This window comes from Vanessa cardui, chromosome 1 (assembly GCF_905220365.1).
Source record: "Vanessa cardui chromosome 1, ilVanCard2.1, whole genome shotgun sequence".
Lineage (NCBI taxonomy): Eukaryota > Metazoa > Arthropoda > Insecta > Lepidoptera > Nymphalidae > Vanessa > Vanessa cardui.
The window spans coordinates 725950-748105 of NC_061123.1; the positions used below are offsets into that span (position 1 = coordinate 725950).

At 39.7% G+C, this 22156-nt stretch overlaps 1 protein-coding gene across 1 annotated transcript; it reads left to right on the forward strand.

The window, feature by feature from the left end:
- The first annotated feature begins 2142 nt into the window (after nucleotides 1-2142).
- Nucleotides 2143-16630, forward strand: LOC124534056 (gamma-1-syntrophin). Its single transcript, XM_047109719.1, has 12 exons — nucleotides 2143-2598; nucleotides 5077-5223; nucleotides 5615-5774; nucleotides 8610-8735; nucleotides 9179-9294; nucleotides 9876-10005; nucleotides 11367-11437; nucleotides 11554-11670; nucleotides 15180-15578; nucleotides 15923-16038; nucleotides 16111-16201; nucleotides 16437-16630. Exons 1-12 carry the CDS (start codon nucleotides 2563-2565, stop codon nucleotides 16548-16550), a joined length of 1623 nt encoding a protein of 540 aa, XP_046965675.1. The 5' UTR covers nucleotides 2143-2562; the 3' UTR covers nucleotides 16551-16630.
- Nucleotides 16631-22156: the final 5526 nt, after the last annotated feature.

Genomic DNA, 22156 nt, shown 5'->3' on the forward strand with positions numbered 1-22156 from the left:
GTGTTAAAGCGCAGGAATCGTCAGTTTGTGAATACAACAGACTAAGAAGCATTTACCGTCCAGATTTATCAAAAATTTTAACATCAATGCCTCCCAGAAAAACACATAGAGATAGGGAGTGGGCTCTTAGAAAAACTGTAGCTGAAGCTCAAGAAGTAGTACCGGAAAAGAAAAAACGGAAAAAGTAAGAGAGGGCTTTAAGAAAATTCGTTGCTGGTAGATATAAGTAGAAGTTACCGAAAAGAAAAAAAGTAGAACTGTCTACAAAATACAAAAAGAAATGAGATCCCATCAAAAACAATACTTGTCAAAAAAACTAAGTCTCGCAACTCAGTTGTTCTACGGTAAAAAGTTGTGAGATCCATGTAATACCAAGTCTTATCCATGTAATACTTAAGCGACTTCCTGTCTTAATACGTCCACTCCCTAAGACCACGGTCCATGGTCCATATATTGACTTGGTCATCGCACTAAATAATTTAATTAACACGTGTTTTTATGCGATGGCCGAGTCAATATATGGACCACGACACCGACTCCAAATATAGCAATAATTATAACTACATTGTATAATCGTAAATCGACTTTTAAGTAGTCTAATATTTTTCATTTCATTTTACCTAGGAGGACTCTCAAAAATATGTTAAATATACAATTATTTTTATTACTTTTTAGTGCATTTTTATTTGTTTTAAAATAGTGTTTTGTTTGAAGTCGATTTTTCTTTTTGTTAAAATTTTATTTATTTTTTGATTTTAAGTGAAGCTGATGTAGACTAACATTTTTATATGGATAGATTAAGCGTGCCGTTTATATGAATCAGAAACTACTTCGGGGACAATTTCAAAAGAAACTTTCGAATAAAGCAAAAATAGATTTTCGAAAATGCGGCTTTAATACGTCATGCGGCATAAACTACAAGGTACCACCCTCGAATGAGCTGTAATCGACCTCAGTAAAAAAACTTTGCAAAAGAGCTATTCGTATGCTATGTCGTACATCATATGACATCACATCATATACACAAAATTTGATTAAAGACAGTAAGAAATTCTGCACCAAATCGCTTCCGTCAATACATAGTATAAAACAAAGTCGCTTTCTCTGTCCCTATATCTTTAAAACTACGCAACGGATTTTGATGCGTTTTTTTTTAATAGATAGTGTGATTCAAGGGGAAGGTTTGTGTATATAATAAATGAACAATATAGTAAAGAAACACTGACAATTTTAGAAGTTTGCAATGTGATGTCGTAAATAAACAAATTCTTTAGTATATTTAGTATCAGTTTTGCACCCGTGAGAAGTCGGGGCGGGTCGCTAGTTAATTATAATATTCGATTATGACAATTACATGAACATAACCACGTTCCGGAAGATGATTTAAATATCCAAGTAACCCGTAAATAAAAGATTCGACCGAGTATTGCTAACGTGCTCCTCAGAATTGTTCCGTTCCCTCCCGTTCCCTTAATTTGTCATGGATCCTATACTCAGAACCTTACCAAACTTTCACCAAACTACCCTTAAAGTATGCCCTTTATAATTTTAAAAGAATCATCAAAATTGTGCCAACCAATTTTGAGTTATTCACCTATTTATCGCGCACATACATAATGCAAATTTAAGACTTATGTCGTTTTCATACGGATACCATCATCGGAAAAAAATAAAAAAAAATGGGACCCCACGGGAAGCACTACCTTTCAAACAAAAAAAAAATTATCAAAATCGGTCCACCCAGTAAAAAGTTATGAGGTAACAAACATAAAAAAAAAAAAAAAAAAATACAGACGAATTGATAACCTCCTCCTTTTTGAAGTCGGTTGATAAAACACAACAAATTTTTAACATGTTACAATTCACGCCAATATCGACCTTACTGTCCAAGCCCAAGAAGAAAATTTAAAGGTGGTTAAAACTGAATTAGATTAGCGCACACTTTTTTAATTAGTAAGGAGTTCTAGCCAGTTTTATGGATAAAGGAATCTCCCAAATACATTACAGTTATTTTATCTATAGCACGTACAGAAAAAAAATCATTAATGACAAAAATCACAATGTGTTGTAAGCTATAGTTTAAACTCCTGACAAAACATTGTCAATTTTGTACTGGCAACTTCGCCTCAGTACATACTTAGCCGTTGTGGAGATTGCATGTCGTTCATAAAAACGTATCATAAAATCATTTATTAATACGATTTAGAGGCTTATTAAGGATTAGGAACAATAGTGTCAATAGGCTACTATGGAGAATTTACATTTTGTTCCGATATTATTGTAATAAATCAAAAAAATATTCAATACACTGCGGATTGTTTTGGTCCCATTCACGTCTATTGATTTATTGTAAGCCAGTGACCTGTTTTTCGTATTTGTTATGTGAATCTCGTAAATAATTAATAGTAATAGTGAGAGGTCAGTGTCCGAGTAATTAGTAATGATCCCTTGAAACTGATCAAATAGTGAATAATAATGACAAGAGAACAAATAAATGAGTTTTGTGCCGTTTGGTAATTATTAGATTAAAATCTGTTATTTCGTTATGGTGTATTATCCACAATGATGACACCGATAGAGGAGAGGAAAGATGAAAAGGTAAGAAAGAACTTAAAATTATTATAAGATAATATCACGCCCATTATTTATTATTCCATTTTTTTTTATTTTTGCTAATGAAACTGAAATTAAACAATAATTTATCTGTTTATTTGTTGAGGGTTTAATAGTAAATAGAAAATAAAAGAGGAACCTTACCTTTGGACTGTGAGAGAGCCTCTTAAATAGAAAGTTATCCCCTACTGAGTTTAAGCTTTTAATGAGAAATGTTTCTCTACAAATTTATACTATCAATTATTAATATATTAATATATAGAGTCTAATAAAATAAACTATTAGATCTAATAATTTAAAACATCTGGTTTAAAGTAAACAATTTGTTATCTTAAAACAAACTTAGTTTTTAAGTTACCAGTTCCCTAATGTAATGCCATTAGTTATCACACATCTCGGAAGCTACTTACAAAATGACTTTAAGTTATCTTTATCTTTGTAACTTTAAATGTATCTATTACTAATGCCTTAAATATTCCTAGCACTCTGTGATTATGTAACTTTATTTAATAATGTAATTAGAGTATACTAAATGATTATTTTAAATTACACTCGGTGGCATGGCTTTATGCCTGTTGTAGGTACCGCCTGCTCATCAGATATTTCACCGCCAAAGGGCAATACCTACGTGTTTTGTTGTAGCATAAAGGGTGTGGGTAACTATAGGTAAAAGGGACACAATGTCTTCGTTCCTAAAGTTTGTCGGTCATTGGTATTGTGAGGAATGATTAATATTTCCTTCAGTTTATGTAGTGGAGGCCACATACCATCAGGTTGCCCATTTGCCAGACTTTATACATGTATGACATAAAATAAAGTATTCTTTCACTATTAAAATGATTAAATTATATATAACTAGAATATGTTAAATGTTGTCAATAAGGAAGGTAGACGATTGGACAATCTAATGGTACATTATAAGGTCTTGTTTGCCCATAAATGAACAATTTAAAAAAAAAGAAACCATTCTAATATTTCAAGGATCACAAAATAATATTTTGTTCCTTATACTTGTAATTATACCATCGCCTATATAACTGAAAAACAATAAAATCTACTCAAACTGGCTTGCTAGCTATCTGTGTACTTCAGCCTACTATATATAATTAATTTTATATACACCTAATGTTTGTATAAATTATAAAAACCTGAGGTCAGGGCTGTGTTTAAAAATGGAATAAATTTAATAGTGAATATCTCAGCACAGAATATATTTGCTCACAGCTTTAAGGCTTGTTGAATCAGAACACTAAAACTGTAAAAAATATCTTTATACTAAACCATACGGAATTGGATAGTCAACATCTTAGTGACACAAATTTGATATTCCATGATAAATAAAAATAAAACCACAGAATTAATAAAGATAATAATCAGATTTGCACATTAATTTTTACGATATTCATGTTTCTGAAATATGAAAAGCATAAATGAAGATGTAAGTTTTAAATCAAGAATGTTGCTACAATAGAAAGTGGAAATGTAAACTATACACTTTTATAAAGTTATGTTTCTCTAGTAGTCTGTCCTTCACCCATATTCTTAACAATCACAGCTCCGGTAAACTATCGTGTGAAGTGGCATGACAGATGCTACATTATGCTATGATTGCTGTAACCTGTTGGTTGTGGGCTCAATTGTTTTTCTCATTTATATTTGTTTAATGTACATTCATTTAGTGCTTAAAATGAGACATTATATTAAGTTAACGGAATGTTTTGCAAATTTAGTTGGGAATAGTATTTTTTTACATAATTATGAATATTATGAAAGTAATTTATTTCAATTTATTGCTGAAATGATTCCTAATAATAGCTACTAATTATAATTGTCAAGTGTATGTTAGTATTTTGGGCTGACATAATGTTAGTCAATAAGAGTTAATAATGTCATAAACAATATCTATATATTATTATTAAATAGTGCAATAGAACCCATGACAATGTTTTTGAGTATTAGCTGTTTATTTCAGTGTTCAAATACGCTTACTAAATCAGAGTTTCAACTAGTCAGCAAATAAAAGCCATGAAAACGCAGTACTAACAAACTGTTAATTTTAACTAAAGATTATGTTCTATAGTTCATCATGTGATCAAAACTATCATTTGTATCCCATCATATTAAAAGGAAAGGAGGTCTTTGTTTAGATGTCAGTCTTTAACCACATCCTACTTTTCTGACTGATGACGAGCACATAATAATGTGCTAACCCATATAACAGCACTAAAAAAAGTTATTGTTATATTAAAGGTAAAATTTTTCCTTAATACTAGATTTGGAAGTCTACCTAATATATCCCATCGGAACGCAATACGAAAAGCTAGTATTTTTTTGAGTATTTTAGTAACTTGCATTGAACAAACGCTCATTTAAAATGAAACTCTCAAGAAGATATTTGGTAAGAATTTAATTAGAATTGATCATTATCCCAGTAGTTGCAACATTTCGTGATGTATGTTTCAGATCCGCACAGGCATGGTGCAAGTGTCGGACGGCAAGTCGCGGCCGAGGCTGGCGCGGCTCGTCCTCACCATGGAGTCGGTGACGGTGCAGAGGGAGGTCATCATACCCCCTCAGCCGCCCCGAGACAAGAGTGTGCCTCATGCTAGGGTATGCACATTATTTAGGAACATTCATAAAGAATTTCTTGGTTTTCATTAAGTGGACCTCGAAATCTGATAGCTAGAGTCCATTACGCATTTTCCCTCAGACTAGATTTCCCTCAGTGGTTAGATATTTATTACTATTAAGAGATTTTTTTAACGCTTGAGTGCGCGACGATTTTATAATCTTTTTAAGCAGCTTATAATACAAATACCTATTGCGCTATGTTTCATTTGCCGGTCATTCGCAGGCGTGACGTAGGTTCCTAATGCTTCTATATTCGATGATGAATTTGATGTTAGTGAACATACAATCAATCGACGAATCGAAAACGAAACGTATCAGAAAATATTTTTTGGAGGAGAATTATTTTAACATGCAGTGTAATCTTTTGCAGGAGCGTATGGTCCAAATAACTAGACAGAAAGTTGGTGGATTGGGGCTCAGTATAAAGGGTGGAGCAGAGCATAAGTTGCCCATACTCATATCCAAGATATACAAAGACCAAGCAGCGGATCAAACGGGGCAGCTTTTCGTGGGTGACGCTGTTATTAAAGGTAACGCGTGATGTCTGTTGCTTTTGTGTATATTTTTTTATTACTTACAGGAATATACGGGATATTAAATGGTTATCACTTCCTATAGATATATGAGATATAGGGTGTATTTACAACTTTTAGATTGAAGAAACATTATTGTCTCTTCCGGCGAAGAAATAACAAAATTTTCGGCATATCTCTACTTTCATGGACACAAATAAATCTTTCTCTTGTATATCTTTGCTCATTGATGAAAATCGGATTAAAATCCGTTACGTAGTGTAAATTATCTAAGCGGAGAGACGACGCAAAGCCACTTTGTTCTGTGTAGAGATATTCCTATTGGCTCACTCGTATTAAAGTCATGCAACATTTTACATCCTAACTAGCTAACTATTTACACAAAATTATCCAATCCTCTCTTCGTTCCAAATTCGAAAACTGCGTTTCAAATTTCAAAATTCTACTAATGAGGCTTAGTTAGTTTCGGCTTAGCATAGATCGTCAGTTAAAACAAAGGATTTTGTAAAATAATATTCTGAGAACAGTTCTGTACTCAGTAATTTTTTTTTACTTTTTTACATTTTACTTAAAACTTGGTTCAACGACAAAGCTTACATGTTTTAGTGTACTTGCTACTAAACGCATCGTTGAGTGTGATTATCGCTGTTGTAAAACTTTCACCTACTCGTCTACTCTTCCATTGTTGGAACTTTCCCAGAGTGAAATTAATCTTTACGAAATACTAGAATTTCCAACAATTCTTTGAAACTCTATAATTTCGCTTTTAATTGTACCGTAAGATGAGGAGTGTATAATGAGTTTCTTCCCGGTTCTTCCGAACCGGTAGTTTTACAACAGCCTATTGAAATAGGTTGATTTTAATTTTGTTTTTATTAAATACGAATACGATTTAGCTTTTCTGTTTATTGGAGAATTATCGACGGTCGTGAGAATCTTTTCTAAAAAAATCTAGGATGTTCGAGAAATAACGTAAATGAAAGCGGATTATTTAGTTATCCTCTAATTCGTTCTGGACATAAGTGCTAGATTGAGTACTTTTATATGTTCCTAATGATGTAAATGTGGCTCGTTACTCAATTGAGTGCAGTTAGTTGTAAAGTGTCCCTAATTAGAAGCAACATTCGCAGCCGAGCTACCGCCGTAAAAGATAATTTAATTATTTGAAATGTCGGTCCCTAGAATTATTTATGCAATGAACATTTTTATTGCTCATGGCAGACAAGTGGCTTGCGGAAATTTTACTTTTGAGATGAACGAAAATGTATTTTTTTTTATCTTTAATTTTTAATGAAATTTTCATTTGGTGTTCTTGAAATTAGGTATTTACTTTTTTTGGCTTTAAAGAATGAATATAATGTTTTATGTTCATGAGATGTGTGTCTCTTTAAACGATTTTGACCTCAAATATCGTGAAAGTGTTCTTGTTATCAAAAATATAAATTTGGTAAATTTTAGGATTGCTGTTTCTCTGAAATGTAATTCTTAGTGGCAAAATTGTGAGGAAAATTCTCAATGATTTACAATTTCTATCTGATCGTGACTCTATGGCTATTATATATCGAACGCCTTTTCTAAAAAATCCGATAAACCAATGTCGCAAAATTTGTTCTATATTTTTTTTTGTTTGCAATATTTGGATCATATCCAAATTTTATTATAATATTATCTCATATAAAAGTTATATAATTGTTCAGCTTCTTGTAATTTTCAGTACTCCTATTTTTCCGGATTAATAAATTAGTGGCGAAAACTGAAATAGATCGAAAATTATGGGGTATTTTATATATCAGAAGGAAGTAAGTACTTCCTCGTCAAAATTCGTCTACACTACCCAAATAAATATTAAGAATGACTTATAATAAAGTTCTGCATTATTTTCCTATATGTATATATTGTATACACTATTTCGTTACAGCTTCGTTTTCATATTATTTTATGAAAATACGGTTGAAGCCTAGAAAAGTATCCTATCCACGGGTGCAGTGAGTGATTAATAAACTCGCAGAACCAATTAAATGTATTGAATTTCCGCTACTAGTAACTTGTATGAAAAGCCTATCCCAGTTACACTTGTAGGCTTTTATAAGCCTTTATAGTTTCATGATCTAGATAAAGTGTGGCACACCCTTTAATTGGATTGAATGAATTTATCCATGTACATTCTAGATGTACTATTCTTTTCTAGGCTCTAAGTAATTATTTTTACATATAAATTATTACGAATCAGCGTAAGTTTTTATTTTATTTTTGTTGATAAAGGTAGGACGAAATGAGTGACCTGGTGGTAAGCGGTCACCACCACCCATATACGATGGCGCTTTAAAAAATATGAGTCGTTCTTTACATGGCCAATGCGCCGTCAACCTTGGGAACTAAAATAATATCCCTCGTGTTTGTAGTTCTGGCTCACTCACCTATCAGTTTTGCAATAGAGATTCTGGCAAATTGATGGTAGCTACCCAGAAGGGCTTTCTCAAAATCATACCATCATGAAATTATGCTACTGTTTAATTTATATTTCATGTCCCTGTACAAGATAGTTCTCTATTCCAAGTTCAAAATCTAGTTTCCGTCTAAAGAACGTAAGCTAGTCCATCGTCGTTTAAGCCCTTGTTTGAAGGTGTAGGGATTGATTTACACCTCAGTAGTTGACAGTGTGTATGGTCGACGGCTCTACACCATTATTTATTGTCATGCTAGCCGTTCCGCCGGACAATTGGAGATATGAATCATAGTGCAGTAGATAATATATATTGCTTAGCTCAGAGGATCATTCATGATTGCAGTCTATGAATATCTCGTGGAAGTGAACAAGTAGTCGTGTTTCAGTGAACGGCGAGTACATAACGGCGTGCAAGCACGACGACGCCGTGAACATCCTGCGCAACGCGGGCGACATCGTCGTGCTCACCGTCAAGCACTACCGCGCCGCCACGCCCTTCCTGCAGAAGCAAGGTGCGCCGACGCTCTGATAGCTCCACTGTTGGAACCCCCCCCCTCTCTCGTTTGAGGAGGCTTTTCGATTGAAATAAAACTAGTTATAACGGATTTGAATCGCGTATATTAATTATTTTTGACATCCCGACGTTTCGAGTACTTTACAGCGTTCGTGGTCACGGGTAGACTGTACTCGTGACCACGAACGTTGTAAAGTGCCGTTATAACTAGTTTTATTTCAATGTGTAATAATCGCGAAAATTTAAGACAACATTAGGCTTTTCGATTTTATTCCACCACGCTGAAATCCTTACGGTATTTTCCTTCACCGCCGAGCTCGAGCTTAATCAAAAATACAAATTGGACACATGAATTTTCGGTGGTGCTTCCTTAGTCGAACTCGCAATCAGATACGGGTGCTCTAATCACTGGGTCATGCATTTTTCTTTTTACATAAACAGCTGACGGCGCGTCCGATACGGACAGTAGTACGGGAGATGAGCATCCCTCTCTACATAACAAGGTCGATGCGAATTGTAACAACGAGCGTCACGGCGAAACGAATGGTGGATGGCAGGTAAACCATCGATTTATTTGTTAAAATTCACATTTTGTGTTATTTTCTCCTTGTACATCTTTGTATTGATTTCCACGAACTGAATATCTAAGGGAATATCATCATCTATAACTAAAAATATACAGAAAACACAACAAAATTGGTGATAGACAGCTAATTTTTAAATCATTATTATCAATCGGTTAGGGTCAGGCAGCAGCAGCGTAATACGTGACTTTATGTAGTATCTATATAAATATTTGTGACACATCTTTGGAACTAAGGAAAACGTCACTCAGCTCAACTTGCGATTTGTTTTTATAGTTTACTGAAAATTATGATTGTTAATTATTGATTATAAAGTGATTAGAGACTATGATGAAGGTATATGTATTGAGTTGTAAAATGTTTAAACGCTTGAAACGAAAACGCGAAATGACGTCATCACAGTGACGGCCGCGCGCGTGTACAATCTGCAGCAAACGCCAAATGACGTCATCAAAGCAACGGCCGCGCGCGTGTACAATCCGCAGCGCTGACATCGCATAACCACCAATAAGCCTGACTCTCCATTTCCGATGTGTATAATTGCGCGTACGCAGAGCGCGTGGGGCGAGTGCGAGGAGGGCAGCCGGCCGGGCAGCGCGGCGGGCTCGGCGCGCGGCTCGCGCCCGCCCTCCGCCGCCTCCGACCGCCTCGACGCCGCGCGCGAGTGGCGCGACGTCGTGTCCGGTGAGCCACGCACATACATGGCCTACGCCATATTAATCCGCATCCGCAGAAATTTTTAACTTTGCCGTTTAGTAAATTCAAATCGTTTGTTAAAAATACATTGGTAGAAAAAGCATACTATTCGATACAAGATTTTGTAGATGATAAAAAAGCGTGGAGTTAATACCTGTTGACTTCCAAGCAGGATACATTAATTGAAATAATTGTATTTAATTAACATGACGTTGTATTTTTTAAATGTTAAAAAAGAGTAACTACTGAGTTTCTTGCCGGTTCTTCTCGGTAGAATCTACTTTCCGAACCGGTGGTAGCTTCACTTAATTGTAAAATGACGATTCAAAAGTGCTTATTAAAGCCTACTTGAATAAAGTTTATTTTGATTTTGATTTTGATTAATACGCGATTCAAATCCGTTATAACTAGTTTTATTTCAATGTGTAATCGCGAAAATTTAAGACAACTTTACTGCCGCATCAAACCTTTGTTTCTAAGTTGACCTGATGAACAGTTCATCCGCTTATTTCTGAGCATTGCTGTCTAGTCGTCAAATTATATTTCTTTACTTTTATATTTGTACTTTATGTCGGCTAAGTTAGTTAAACTTCAAACTTGCCAGAAACTTTAACTAACTCCAAAAAGAGCTCAACTCTTTTTGGAGTTAGTGAAAGTTTCTGGAGAGCGACCATAATGTTGTTGTTGACCATAGTGTCCACTAAGGATCTTAAACATTTCCTGAGCATTATATTCATGATTGCCAACATTGGCTACGTTTCTAATTATACTGGACCTCCATATGTTTTCAATAGTAGTACAACCAATTTCGTTTATGGCATGATCCTCTTGTAAACCCAAGTATATACCCGTCCTGAGTGGTTTCGGATACATGTACTTGTGATGAAACAAAGCGGTTTCGATGCAGAATTGCAGCCACATCTTGCTTCTGCCATTTCTATCCATGAGATCGTGTCTCTTTCTTCTTCAACTTATGACTTGTCGATCATACTTTTGCATTAATATCTCTCACGGATAGTATAGTCATTTTCATAAGCTTCTAAGAATGTCTATTGAAATTCTGTCAAGATCCTGAATTTGTCCTTCTGTTGAACTCGCTGTTAGAGTACAATCACTAAATTCAGATGCCGTGAATTGTGTTTCATTTGATTATCCGATATCTCAACACATGTTTATTGATGTAAAGTTATAACCAATTACCAACCCTAACGTGCCAAACATATATTTCATGGGAAAATAATACAGTTCCTCATGCCATTTGCGCCACAGTGATGTTATGTTTTTTTCTCAAGGACGCCTCAGCGCTGCACCGAATAAGACTGACGTTATTCGCATTATGTTTGTTTCAGTGCCTCTTATGATGGGTTACGTGACTCGATACGTTTTTGGAACCGACAAACTAAGGCCGGGTGCTTTTGAGGTATGTGAAATGATAACATTGTTATGCTTAAGTCAAATTCAGTTGAGTGGTAATTCGATACCCACTAGACTCAGAGTTCACAGTTGAGTGTAGCGCTGACGTATGTGTGTGCGCAGGTGCGCGGGGCGCGGCCGCAGCAGAGCTCGGGCGTGGTGCACGTGGACGACCCCGCCGCGCTGTCGCACTGGCTCAAGAGCATCTCCGACAACATCACCGGCCTCACCAACCTGCAGGTACCCCGCCTGTGTGTGCGCGTGTGTGTGTGTGTGTGTGTGTGTGTGTGTGTGTGTGCAGAGCTCGGGCGTGGTGCACGTGGACGACCCCGCCGCGCTGTCGCACTGGCTCAAGAGCATCTCCGACAACATCACCGGCCTCACCAACCTGCAGGTACCCCGCCTGTGTGTGCGCGAGTGTGTGTGTGTGTGTGTGTGTGTGTGTGTGTGTGCAGAGCTCGGGCGTGGTGCACGTGGACGACCCCGCCGCGCTGTCGCACTGGCTCAAGAGCATCTCCGACAACATCACCGGCCTCACCAACCTGCAGGTACCCCGCCTGTGTGTGCGCGAGTGTGTGTGTGTGTGTGTGTGTGTGTGTGTGTGTGCAGAGCTCGGGCGTGGTGCACGTGGACGACCCCGCCGCGCTGTCGCACTGGCTCAAGAGCATCTCCGACAACATCACCGGCCTCACCAACCTGCAGGTACCCCGCCTGTGTGTGCGCGAGTGTGTGTGTGTGTGTGTGTGTGTGTGCAGAGCTCGGGCGTGGTGCACGTGGACGACCCCGCCGCGCTGTCGCACTGGCTCAAGAGCATCTCCGACAACATCACCGGCCTCACCAACCTGCAGGTACCCCGCCTGTGTGTGCGCGAGTGTGTGTGTGTGTGTGTGTGTGTGTGCAGAGCTCGGGCGTGGTGCACGTGGACGACCCCGCCGCGCTGTCGCACTGGCTCAAGAGCATCTCCGACAACATCACCGGCCTCACCAACCTGCAGGTACCCCGCCTGTGTGTGCGCGTGTGTGTGTGTGTGTGTGTGTGTGTGTGTGTGTGTGTGCAGAGCTCGGGCGTGGTGCACGTGGACGACCCCGCCGCGCTGTCGCACTGGCTCAAGAGCATCTCCGACAACATCACCGGCCTCACCAACCTGCAGGTACCCCGCCTGTGTGTGCGCGAGTGTGTGTGTGTGTGTGTGTGTGTGTGTGTGTGTGTGCAGAGCTCGGGCGTGGTGCACGTGGACGACCCCGCCGCGCTGTCGCACTGGCTCAAGAGCATCTCCGACAACATCACCGGCCTCACCAACCTGCAGGTACCCCGCCTGTGTGTGCGCGAGTGTGTGTGTGTGTGTGTGTGTGTGTGCAGAGCTCGGGCGTGGTGCACGTGGACGACCCCGCCGCGCTGTCGCACTGGCTCAAGAGCATCTCCGACAACATCACCGGCCTCACCAACCTGCAGGTACCCCGCCTGTGTGTGCGCGAGTGTGTGTGTGTGTGTGTGTGTGTGTGTGTGTGTGTGCAGAGCTCGGGCGTGGTGCACGTGGACGACCCCGCCGCGCTGTCGCACTGGCTCAAGAGCATCTCCGACAACATCACCGGCCTCACCAACCTGCAGGTACCCCGCCTGTGTGTGCGCGAGTGTGTGTGTGTGTGTGTGTGTGTGTGTGTGTGTGCAGAGCTCGGGCGTGGTGCACGTGGACGACCCCGCCGCGCTGTCGCACTGGCTCAAGAGCATCTCCGACAACATCACCGGCCTCACCAACCTGCAGGTACCCCGCCTGTGTGTGCGCGAGTGTGTGTGTGTGTGTGTGTGTGTGTGCAGAGCTCGGGCGTGGTGCACGTGGACGACCCCGCCGCGCTGTCGCACTGGCTCAAGAGCATCTCCGACAACATCACCGGCCTCACCAACCTGCAGGTACCCCGCCTGTGTGTGCGCGAGTGTGTGTGTGTGTGTGTGTGTGTGTGTGTGTGTGCAGAGCTCGGGCGTGGTGCACGTGGACGACCCCGCCGCGCTGTCGCACTGGCTCAAGAGCATCTCCGACAACATCACCGGCCTCACCAACCTGCAGGTACCCCGCCTGTGTGTGCGCGAGTGTGTGTGTGTGTGTGTGTGTGTGTGCAGAGCTCGGGCGTGGTGCACGTGGACGACCCCGCCGCGCTGTCGCACTGGCTCAAGAGCATCTCCGACAACATCACCGGCCTCACCAACCTGCAGGTACCCCGCCTGTGTGTGCGCGAGTGTGTGTGTGTGTGTGTGTGTGTGTGTGTGTGTGTGCAGAGCTCGGGCGTGGTGCACGTGGACGACCCCGCCGCGCTGTCGCACTGGCTCAAGAGCATCTCCGACAACATCACCGGCCTCACCAACCTGCAGGTACCCCGCCTGTGTGTGCGCGAGTGTGTGTGTGTGTGTGTGTGTGTGTGTGTGTGTGCAGAGCTCGGGCGTGGTGCACGTGGACGACCCCGCCGCGCTGTCGCACTGGCTCAAGAGCATCTCCGACAACATCACCGGCCTCACCAACCTGCAGGTACCCCGCCTGTGTGTGCGCGAGTGTGTGTGTGTGTGTGTGTGTGTGTGCAGAGCTCGGGCGTGGTGCACGTGGACGACCCCGCCGCGCTGTCGCACTGGCTCAAGAGCATCTCCGACAACATCACCGGCCTCACCAACCTGCAGGTACCCCGCCTGTGTGTGCGCGAGTGTGTGTGTGTGTGTGTGTGTGTGTGCAGAGCTCGGGCGTGGTGCACGTGGACGACCCCGCCGCGCTGTCGCACTGGCTCAAGAGCATCTCCGACAACATCACCGGCCTCACCAACCTGCAGGTACCCCGCCTGTGTGTGCGCGAGTGTGTGTGTGTGTGTGTGTGTGTGTGTGTGTGTGTGCAGAGCTCGGGCGTGGTGCACGTGGACGACCCCGCCGCGCTGTCGCACTGGCTCAAGAGCATCTCCGACAACATCACCGGCCTCACCAACCTGCAGGTACCCCGCCTGTGTGTGCGCGAGTGTGTGTGTGTGTGTGTGTGTGTGTGTGTGTGTGCAGAGCTCGGGCGTGGTGCACGTGGACGACCCCGCCGCGCTGTCGCACTGGCTCAAGAGCATCTCCGACAACATCACCGGCCTCACCAACCTGCAGGTACCCCGCCTGTGTGTGCGCGAGTGTGTGTGTGTGTGTGTGTGTGTGTGCAGAGCTCGGGCGTGGTGCACGTGGACGACCCCGCCGCGCTGTCGCACTGGCTCAAGAGCATCTCCGACAACATCACCGGCCTCACCAACCTGCAGGTACCCCGCCTGTGTGTGCGCGAGTGTGTGTGTGTGTGTGTGTGTGTGTGTGTGTGTGTGCAGAGCTCGGGCGTGGTGCACGTGGACGACCCCGCCGCGCTGTCGCACTGGCTCAAGAGCATCTCCGACAACATCACCGGCCTCACCAACCTGCAGGTACCCCGCCTGTGTGTGCGCGAGTGTGTGTGTGTGTGTGTGTGTGTGTGTGTGTGTGCAGAGCTCGGGCGTGGTGCACGTGGACGACCCCGCCGCGCTGTCGCACTGGCTCAAGAGCATCTCCGACAACATCACCGGCCTCACCAACCTGCAGGTACCCCGCCTGTGTGTGCGCGAGTGTGTGTGTGTGTGTGCAGAGACGTGGTATGAGAAAAGAAAGAAAAGTCGTCTTTGTTGTCGTCTGCCGTTATAATTGTCATAAATATGCTTAGGTGGTTTCGCTGTAACGAATTTTAGTGTATTAATCAACATCTTGTGGGGCCGCAGATGAAGCTGTTCAACCGGCACCTGCCGGGCGGCGAGCGCATCGAGTACATGGGCTGGGTGCACGAGGGGCTGGTGTCGGCGGCGCAGCCCTGGCAGAGCTACCGGCCGCGCTTCCTCGTGCTGAAGGGCACCGACGTGATGCTGTTCGACGTGCCGCCCGCCAGCGTCGCCGACCTGGCCAAGTGCCCCGAGAGCCTGAAGGTGTACCAGACCATGTTCCGCACGGTGAAGGAGAGCGAGACGGTGGACTGGCGCCAGCACTGCTTCCTGCTGCAGTCGAGCGCCGGCAGCCTGGCCGCGCCCGGCCCGCGCTACTTCAGCGCCGAGACGCGCCACGACCTGTTGCGCCTCGACGCCGCCTGGACCAACAACGTCGTCGCCTCCGTCGTGCGCCTCGGGGTGAGTTTTTTTTTTTTTTGTTTTTATGGCATAGGTGGCAAACGAGCAGGAGGCTCACCTGATGGAAATGACCTGATGTGACTACCACCGCCCGTGGACAACTGCAACACCAGGGGGCTTGCAGGTGCGTTGCCGGCCTTTCAAAAAGGAGTACGCTCTTTTCTTGAAGGTTCCCATGTCGTATCGGTTCGGAAGAACCGCCGGCGAAAGCTGGTTCCACAAAGTGGTTGTGCGAGGCAGAAAATGTCTGAGAAATCGCGCTGCCGCCGGCCCATACCCTGACCACACCCATATACATATACACATACACACATATATAATATAACCCTCACACCCGCTTGCAGAAGAAGACCTTCACCGTGGTACACATGGGGCGCGCGGCGGGGCTCACGCTAGACTGGGCGTCTGGCTTCTCGCTCAGCGAGGGCACGCCGGGCGCCGCGCCCGTGTGGTCGTACAGGTGCCGCCGCTCACTACCGCCGCCGCTGTGTGTGTGTGTGACCTTGAGTCTAATGTATATCTATGGTTTTAGATTCTCTCAGTTGCGAGGGTCGAGCGACGATGGCAAATCGAAATTGAAGTTGCATTTTCAAGATACCGAGACAAAAGTGATCGAAACTAAGGTAAGTAATATATTCTCTTTTTTATAAAAACTTTGAAAATTAATTATCAAAATTCTAACGATTAGACTAATTACAAGACAGACAATTTCATTACAATTTTTTCAATTCCAAACTATTTTTTCATTATTTAAGGTCAATATAAATTTTCAATATAAAAACGTTTGGCTCATTTCTCCTTCCGTTTAATACCACGGTCGGCGATGAATAATTAAAATTGGATATACTTCTGTTTCAGGAGTTGGAGTGCCAGATCCTCCAGAGCCTGCTATTCTGCATGCACGCCTTCCTCACGGCCAAGGTGGCGTCCGTGGACCCCGCCTTCCTCGCCTCCATCCAGCAGGCCAACTAGGTAAGGTTAACACTAAGGTACATTTAAACCATTAAGTTTATACAGTATGTAACAAAAAAAATCCGATCAGATATTATAATTTTCTATTCGACAGAAAACAAACGTCGGTTTGCGATGTATTCTTTGAATGTAATCGGAGTGTTTTGTTACACACCGATTACATTGTATTATAGGAAATATGCTGTAAGTTTTTTTTTGTATTGTTTCGATATTATTGATAAACGACTTCGAATCTAAAGGGCCTAAGTATTTTAGAACAGCGAATATTTTTAAGACTATACTGACTCCTGTGAATCTCCAACGTTTCTTCCAATCTCTTAGGAATCCTATGTCTGTAGCGATAAGGTTTAAATTTGCACGTTTTTATCAACACTATGGTACTATATGGACTTTTTTCTATTTATTCTTTAAGAGAGCGATGATCATTCTTCATACTTGCCTCAATCCGATTACTATTTAATATATAATTTTATCTCTTAGATCTGAAGCCATATAGATTGTTAACAATAATTTCGTTCAAAAACCAGTATTATATTATTAAGTCATACGTTCGGGACATGTAGGCAATACGCAACCCCGATCATTTTAATAAGTAATTATATTGTAGGTTATTTTTTTATAACCGGTTACTACATTCAAAAACGATTCTTTTTGCTCACGGATAGTAGAAGCTAAACTGTTTGTCAAATATTTAATCTACTATCCGTTATTCGTAGATTTTATTATTATTGAATTACGCCACGTAGATAAAACAAATCGTTTCCTGAATACGGTAGCTGGCCATTAGTTCAGTGTATTTTATATTAATGAATGATACTCGAAATGCTAGTTTCTCTCGTACGAGGCTCAAAATAATTCTGATCCATAATAAAAGTTACACCAAAGATTTTAAATCGCTGTAATGATAGTCTGTGGTAAATTTTTCATTTCGTATTTCATAGAGGCTATAATTTGACTGATATCATTGTAAATTATTTTCTAGTGTTAAGTAATGAAAGGAATAAATGTAATTGGTATATCTCTCATTCGTACTGCGTTATTTTATACAAACGTAATTTTATCTTATCTCATTACTCATGACTGTATTGTGTAGTACGTTCTTTATTTGACGTCGGTACTTTGTGTATCTGTGGCATTTTGTTTTTCGTATAATTGATTGGATAGCAGTCCCAACGATCCATGACATCCATCGAGAACATTCAAGTTGGATACGTATAACATTGCGCTTTCGTCATATCATTAAATTTAAGTAAAATTATATTTAAAAAAAAAATCTTATGTATTTCGAAAATTTAACGCCGAATTTACTTTGTTGATGAAATTTTCATATTTTATATCGATCAGCCTGATGAAAAATGGCTAAATATATAATAGTGTTCGTATAATCGTAGTTTATATTCGTTTCTATATTAATATATATACAGTAGATAGTGTTGCTCTTTTGAAATTATATTTCGAGATCTGTGGTGCGAAATTTTATCGACTGCGTAACCGTCTTATAGATAAACGGAAATATACAACGTGTTCCATTCTGAGGTACAAAAATGCGATGCGATTGTAACTTACAGTCGATTGACGGATCACTGACTGACTTACTCGTTGAAAAGGCTGCCAAGTCAATGAATGAGTAGCTTGAGTTGTAAGAGCAAACATGACTGTATCTCCAGTCACAGGAAGGTTGTAAGGAAATAGATTTTAAGTGACCTGTATTGGTGGGGGGGGGGAGGTATACATTACAAGGAAAGTTAGGTTTGAATTTTGACGGTTATTAAGATAAGAAAATATGGAATAAACTCGAACCACACGCAGAGATGAGTGACTGAAGATACGAGTTGTGAGTGATTAGTAATTAGGAAAAGCAATTATGGATACATTTATACGTCAGTACAAGTGAAGTCTCTCGACTGTAATAATATGAATATCGATATTATTTAACTCGAATCAATCGAATATTTTATTCGTTCGTCCATCATTAGTACAAAAAAATAAGGTAACAAAAACAAAATGAAATATCCATTATTGTCTTATCGTGCTTATTATATGAAGTTTATAAATAAGACGGTTATCGGTTTTGTAGTTTGTAAGTACTTTTATATTTCGTAATTATTTTAATCGAAGAGGGAATTTTATGTTCGGCTTCTATATATTTGATAGTTTGCTATGTTGCAAAATGTCGTATGTAAAATTTTTGTACGCTACAAGGAGTATTGAAATGATGATGCTTCTATGCTTTATTGGTACTGTGCCGTACGAAAAATTTGTTTCGAAATTTGAAATGTACCGCCAATGTAAATGTTGCTACTTGTGATATTATTTCAATTATATCGTTCGCATTGTCTCAAATAATATGTGAATGTTGGTTTTCAATCTGATATAATCAAACCTTTTACGGTTATCGAATACTCTCAAAGAAGTTTTCCCGCCATCGTTCCTACGATAGCAAATATGTGACTCCACCTTAAGAGTTTCTTGAAACATACTCATACTGTTAAAATATAATATCGACATGTTTTGCAGTTTCAATGCCAACTGATCTGTATAAGCGTTATAAAAATATGTCATACAAATGTTTAAATTTTACATACGACCTTTTGTAGTTATAGTTGTAATTTATTCGTATAAAGGGCAGTTTCTTATTTAGTAACAAGTGCTGTTTCTAGAATGTTCTTACAATTTCAATTAATTATATAATTTATGTATTTACTAAATCTTTGAAATATCTAATTTAATTAGTGATTATTTTAAACGATATATTAGAAGTAGGTTAGTTAAGTCAATTTTGAGGACCGCTCGCTGGATATCAAACTTTCCGTATGAATTAGTTACCTCATAATGTAATAGAATTCGTCCCCTGTTATAGGCAGTTAATCGCATAGACTAGGCATAAACCGTATTTTAATAGATCATTTTCACTCTCCCTCTAAATCGATCGTTTATTTTTGAAATGCTATTACTCAGTCCCGCATTTTGTAAATTACCATAGATCAGTGTTTATACCATAAATATTCGCCCTTGATTTGTCTTGGTAATTTTAGGTGAGTATCGTATTTATAGAGTTTCGGACAAAATCATAGACACGAATGGTTATAAATGGTTGTGCGATCGTTGACGATTTGTGAAAAGTCAACTTTGATATTCGAACTTTTGGTGCGTTGAGTCAATTTCGAGGCGTGTTTGGGGAAATGATACGTGACGCTTTACTTTATTTCCAATCGGTATCATACGTTATATTAAAAGTCACGTGACTCTTTCGTGATTGGGTCCCAAACACTTTTAACCAAAACTAAATTATATTAATTTCGTAGTGTCACAAATAATCGTCGTATAAGTATATGCGTGTGTGCGTAGGGGCTCTACCGTACGAACACATACGCGTTAGGAGTCCGGTTCCGTTAAAAAGCCAATTAATAACCTTAGCGTAATGAAATGTTAATATGACAATATTACCTATCCTCGTGTGTCGTGTAACTAAATCGAGTTTAATGAATTTACTCAGTATTAATCATGTATTGATGTGAGAATAGTTCTATAATATGTAGTTTCTTGTTAAAGGAATCTGTCAATTCGTTCTCAATTATATTAATGTGAATCAATTATTAGCATCAAATGAGTAGGACGTAAATACTGAAAAGCGACGCTGCGACGTTCGTGTACTTTATGGTAACTTTTCTTTTTTGTAAATCGAAATGTTTGCGGGGTCCAAAATGTAATAAATTATTCTGGTTTCACTTACGTATAAGTCTTTTTGTTAATAGGACTTTTTGGCAATTTGTGTAATGTCATTGCCGCTGTATAAAATGTTAATCCACATTTACATCGACTAAAATCAACAACCTTGGGAACTGTGATGTTATGTCCTTTCTACCCACCCATAAGTAAACGGGCTCATTCATCCATAAACCTGGAACACAAAAATGTTAAGTATTGTTCTTTGACGGTAAAATATGTAGTAGGCAGCACCTACCCAGGACTTGGACGAAACCTTACCGCCAATTTATTAAGTGATTGGAACCAGAATAGTTGATTATGATAATATTATTTTGAACCCTTGCAGTTCATTGAATAGTGAAATAAATAAAAGTAAGTTGCATATTATGAAAGTAATGAAAATAATGATTCATAAACGTTGTTTAATTGCAGCTTGTTGCGTAGTAATAAATTCCGTAAAGGGTGAATATGACAATCGATATATTGTGGCCTTTAACGGAATTAAGGGCCAATGTGTTAGTCAATTTAGAGAAAATACTCAAGACTGAACTAGAAAAGTGAATTCTCATTTGTTTTAATATCAAATTTCAACGAAAATCTCAATTGAGATATAGCTTGATATTAAATGAAATACAACGACCATCCAGTTATGCAAAAAATAATTAATAAAAAAGTCATTTAACGATAACAATTTTCTATAATATGAGATGATTTTAAAATTTATTAAAAGATGTTTTCACTGTCAATTATACAATATTCCGTTGCTTTGTACGAAATATTTCATAATTGTCTGAACTGTAATTCAATTCTGAAACTTACCTTACGTAATGCATCACTTAATCGTTAATTTAAGTAATTTGAAAATGGAAGCGTATTCCCCTTACAATAAAAATATGCGACAATTTTTTTCATGATTTTCATTAAACATCAACGTATGAATAAGTTCATTAAGAATTTTGTAAGTGATTCCGATTAAAATAAATGGGACCACTGTTATAATAGTATCAGTATCAATCAGTCTGTCCTGTAATAATATAAGGTTTTAAACATCTTTTAACTTTCCAATCTGATAGAAAATTGTTCTAAATACAGTACTGATTCTCTTGTACACAATATCTGGACTTAGTATTGCTATACTAAATCTATAGCATTTTTTTCGAGTTGAGAAATTAATCGATTGTGTACAATAGAATCGATAACACTGTCAGTCATCAATGAACAATACTGTACTGTAAGTGTAACTACAGATTACACTGTTAACTTAGGTCAACAAGGTCTTAACTAAAGTTTGGTAAAAAGATGGCGTCTATCACAATGGATGGATTCGTTTTCATGTTATTTGATGTTTTCTTTATTTACGATGCAACTTGTGTGGTGTGAAATGATTGTATAAAACGATATTGTAACAATTCTTGTACTAGCTAGTTGTTAATGCCTAGTTATTTATGACTATTGTTGATTATGTAACTAAAATGTATCCATTAGTAAAATTTTAATCTGAATCTATGTGTTTTTTTAATACCCCATATTATACCTTCTTATATTTCTTCACTTTTTTATCTCCGTCATGTTTCGTTATAGCCATTTTTCGCAAAAAATAACTTGATGTCTCAAAATTGACAAACAGCAATGACGACAACAACTAAAACAATCTGAGATTATGATGAACGAGAACGTAAGTAACAAACTCAGGAATAATCATAGACACAAGTTCAAAACACCTGTGTACTCTTTTTATCTGTACAATGTGCAACGGAGAACAATAGTGTTCTGTCAACAACTGTCAACTTTTTATGGGTGCAACACAAGGAATTAGAAATAAATAATTCGATTTCAAGAATCATTAAAGGTCAGCACTAAACATACGATATTTTGTCTAGCGGTTGTATAAATAAAAG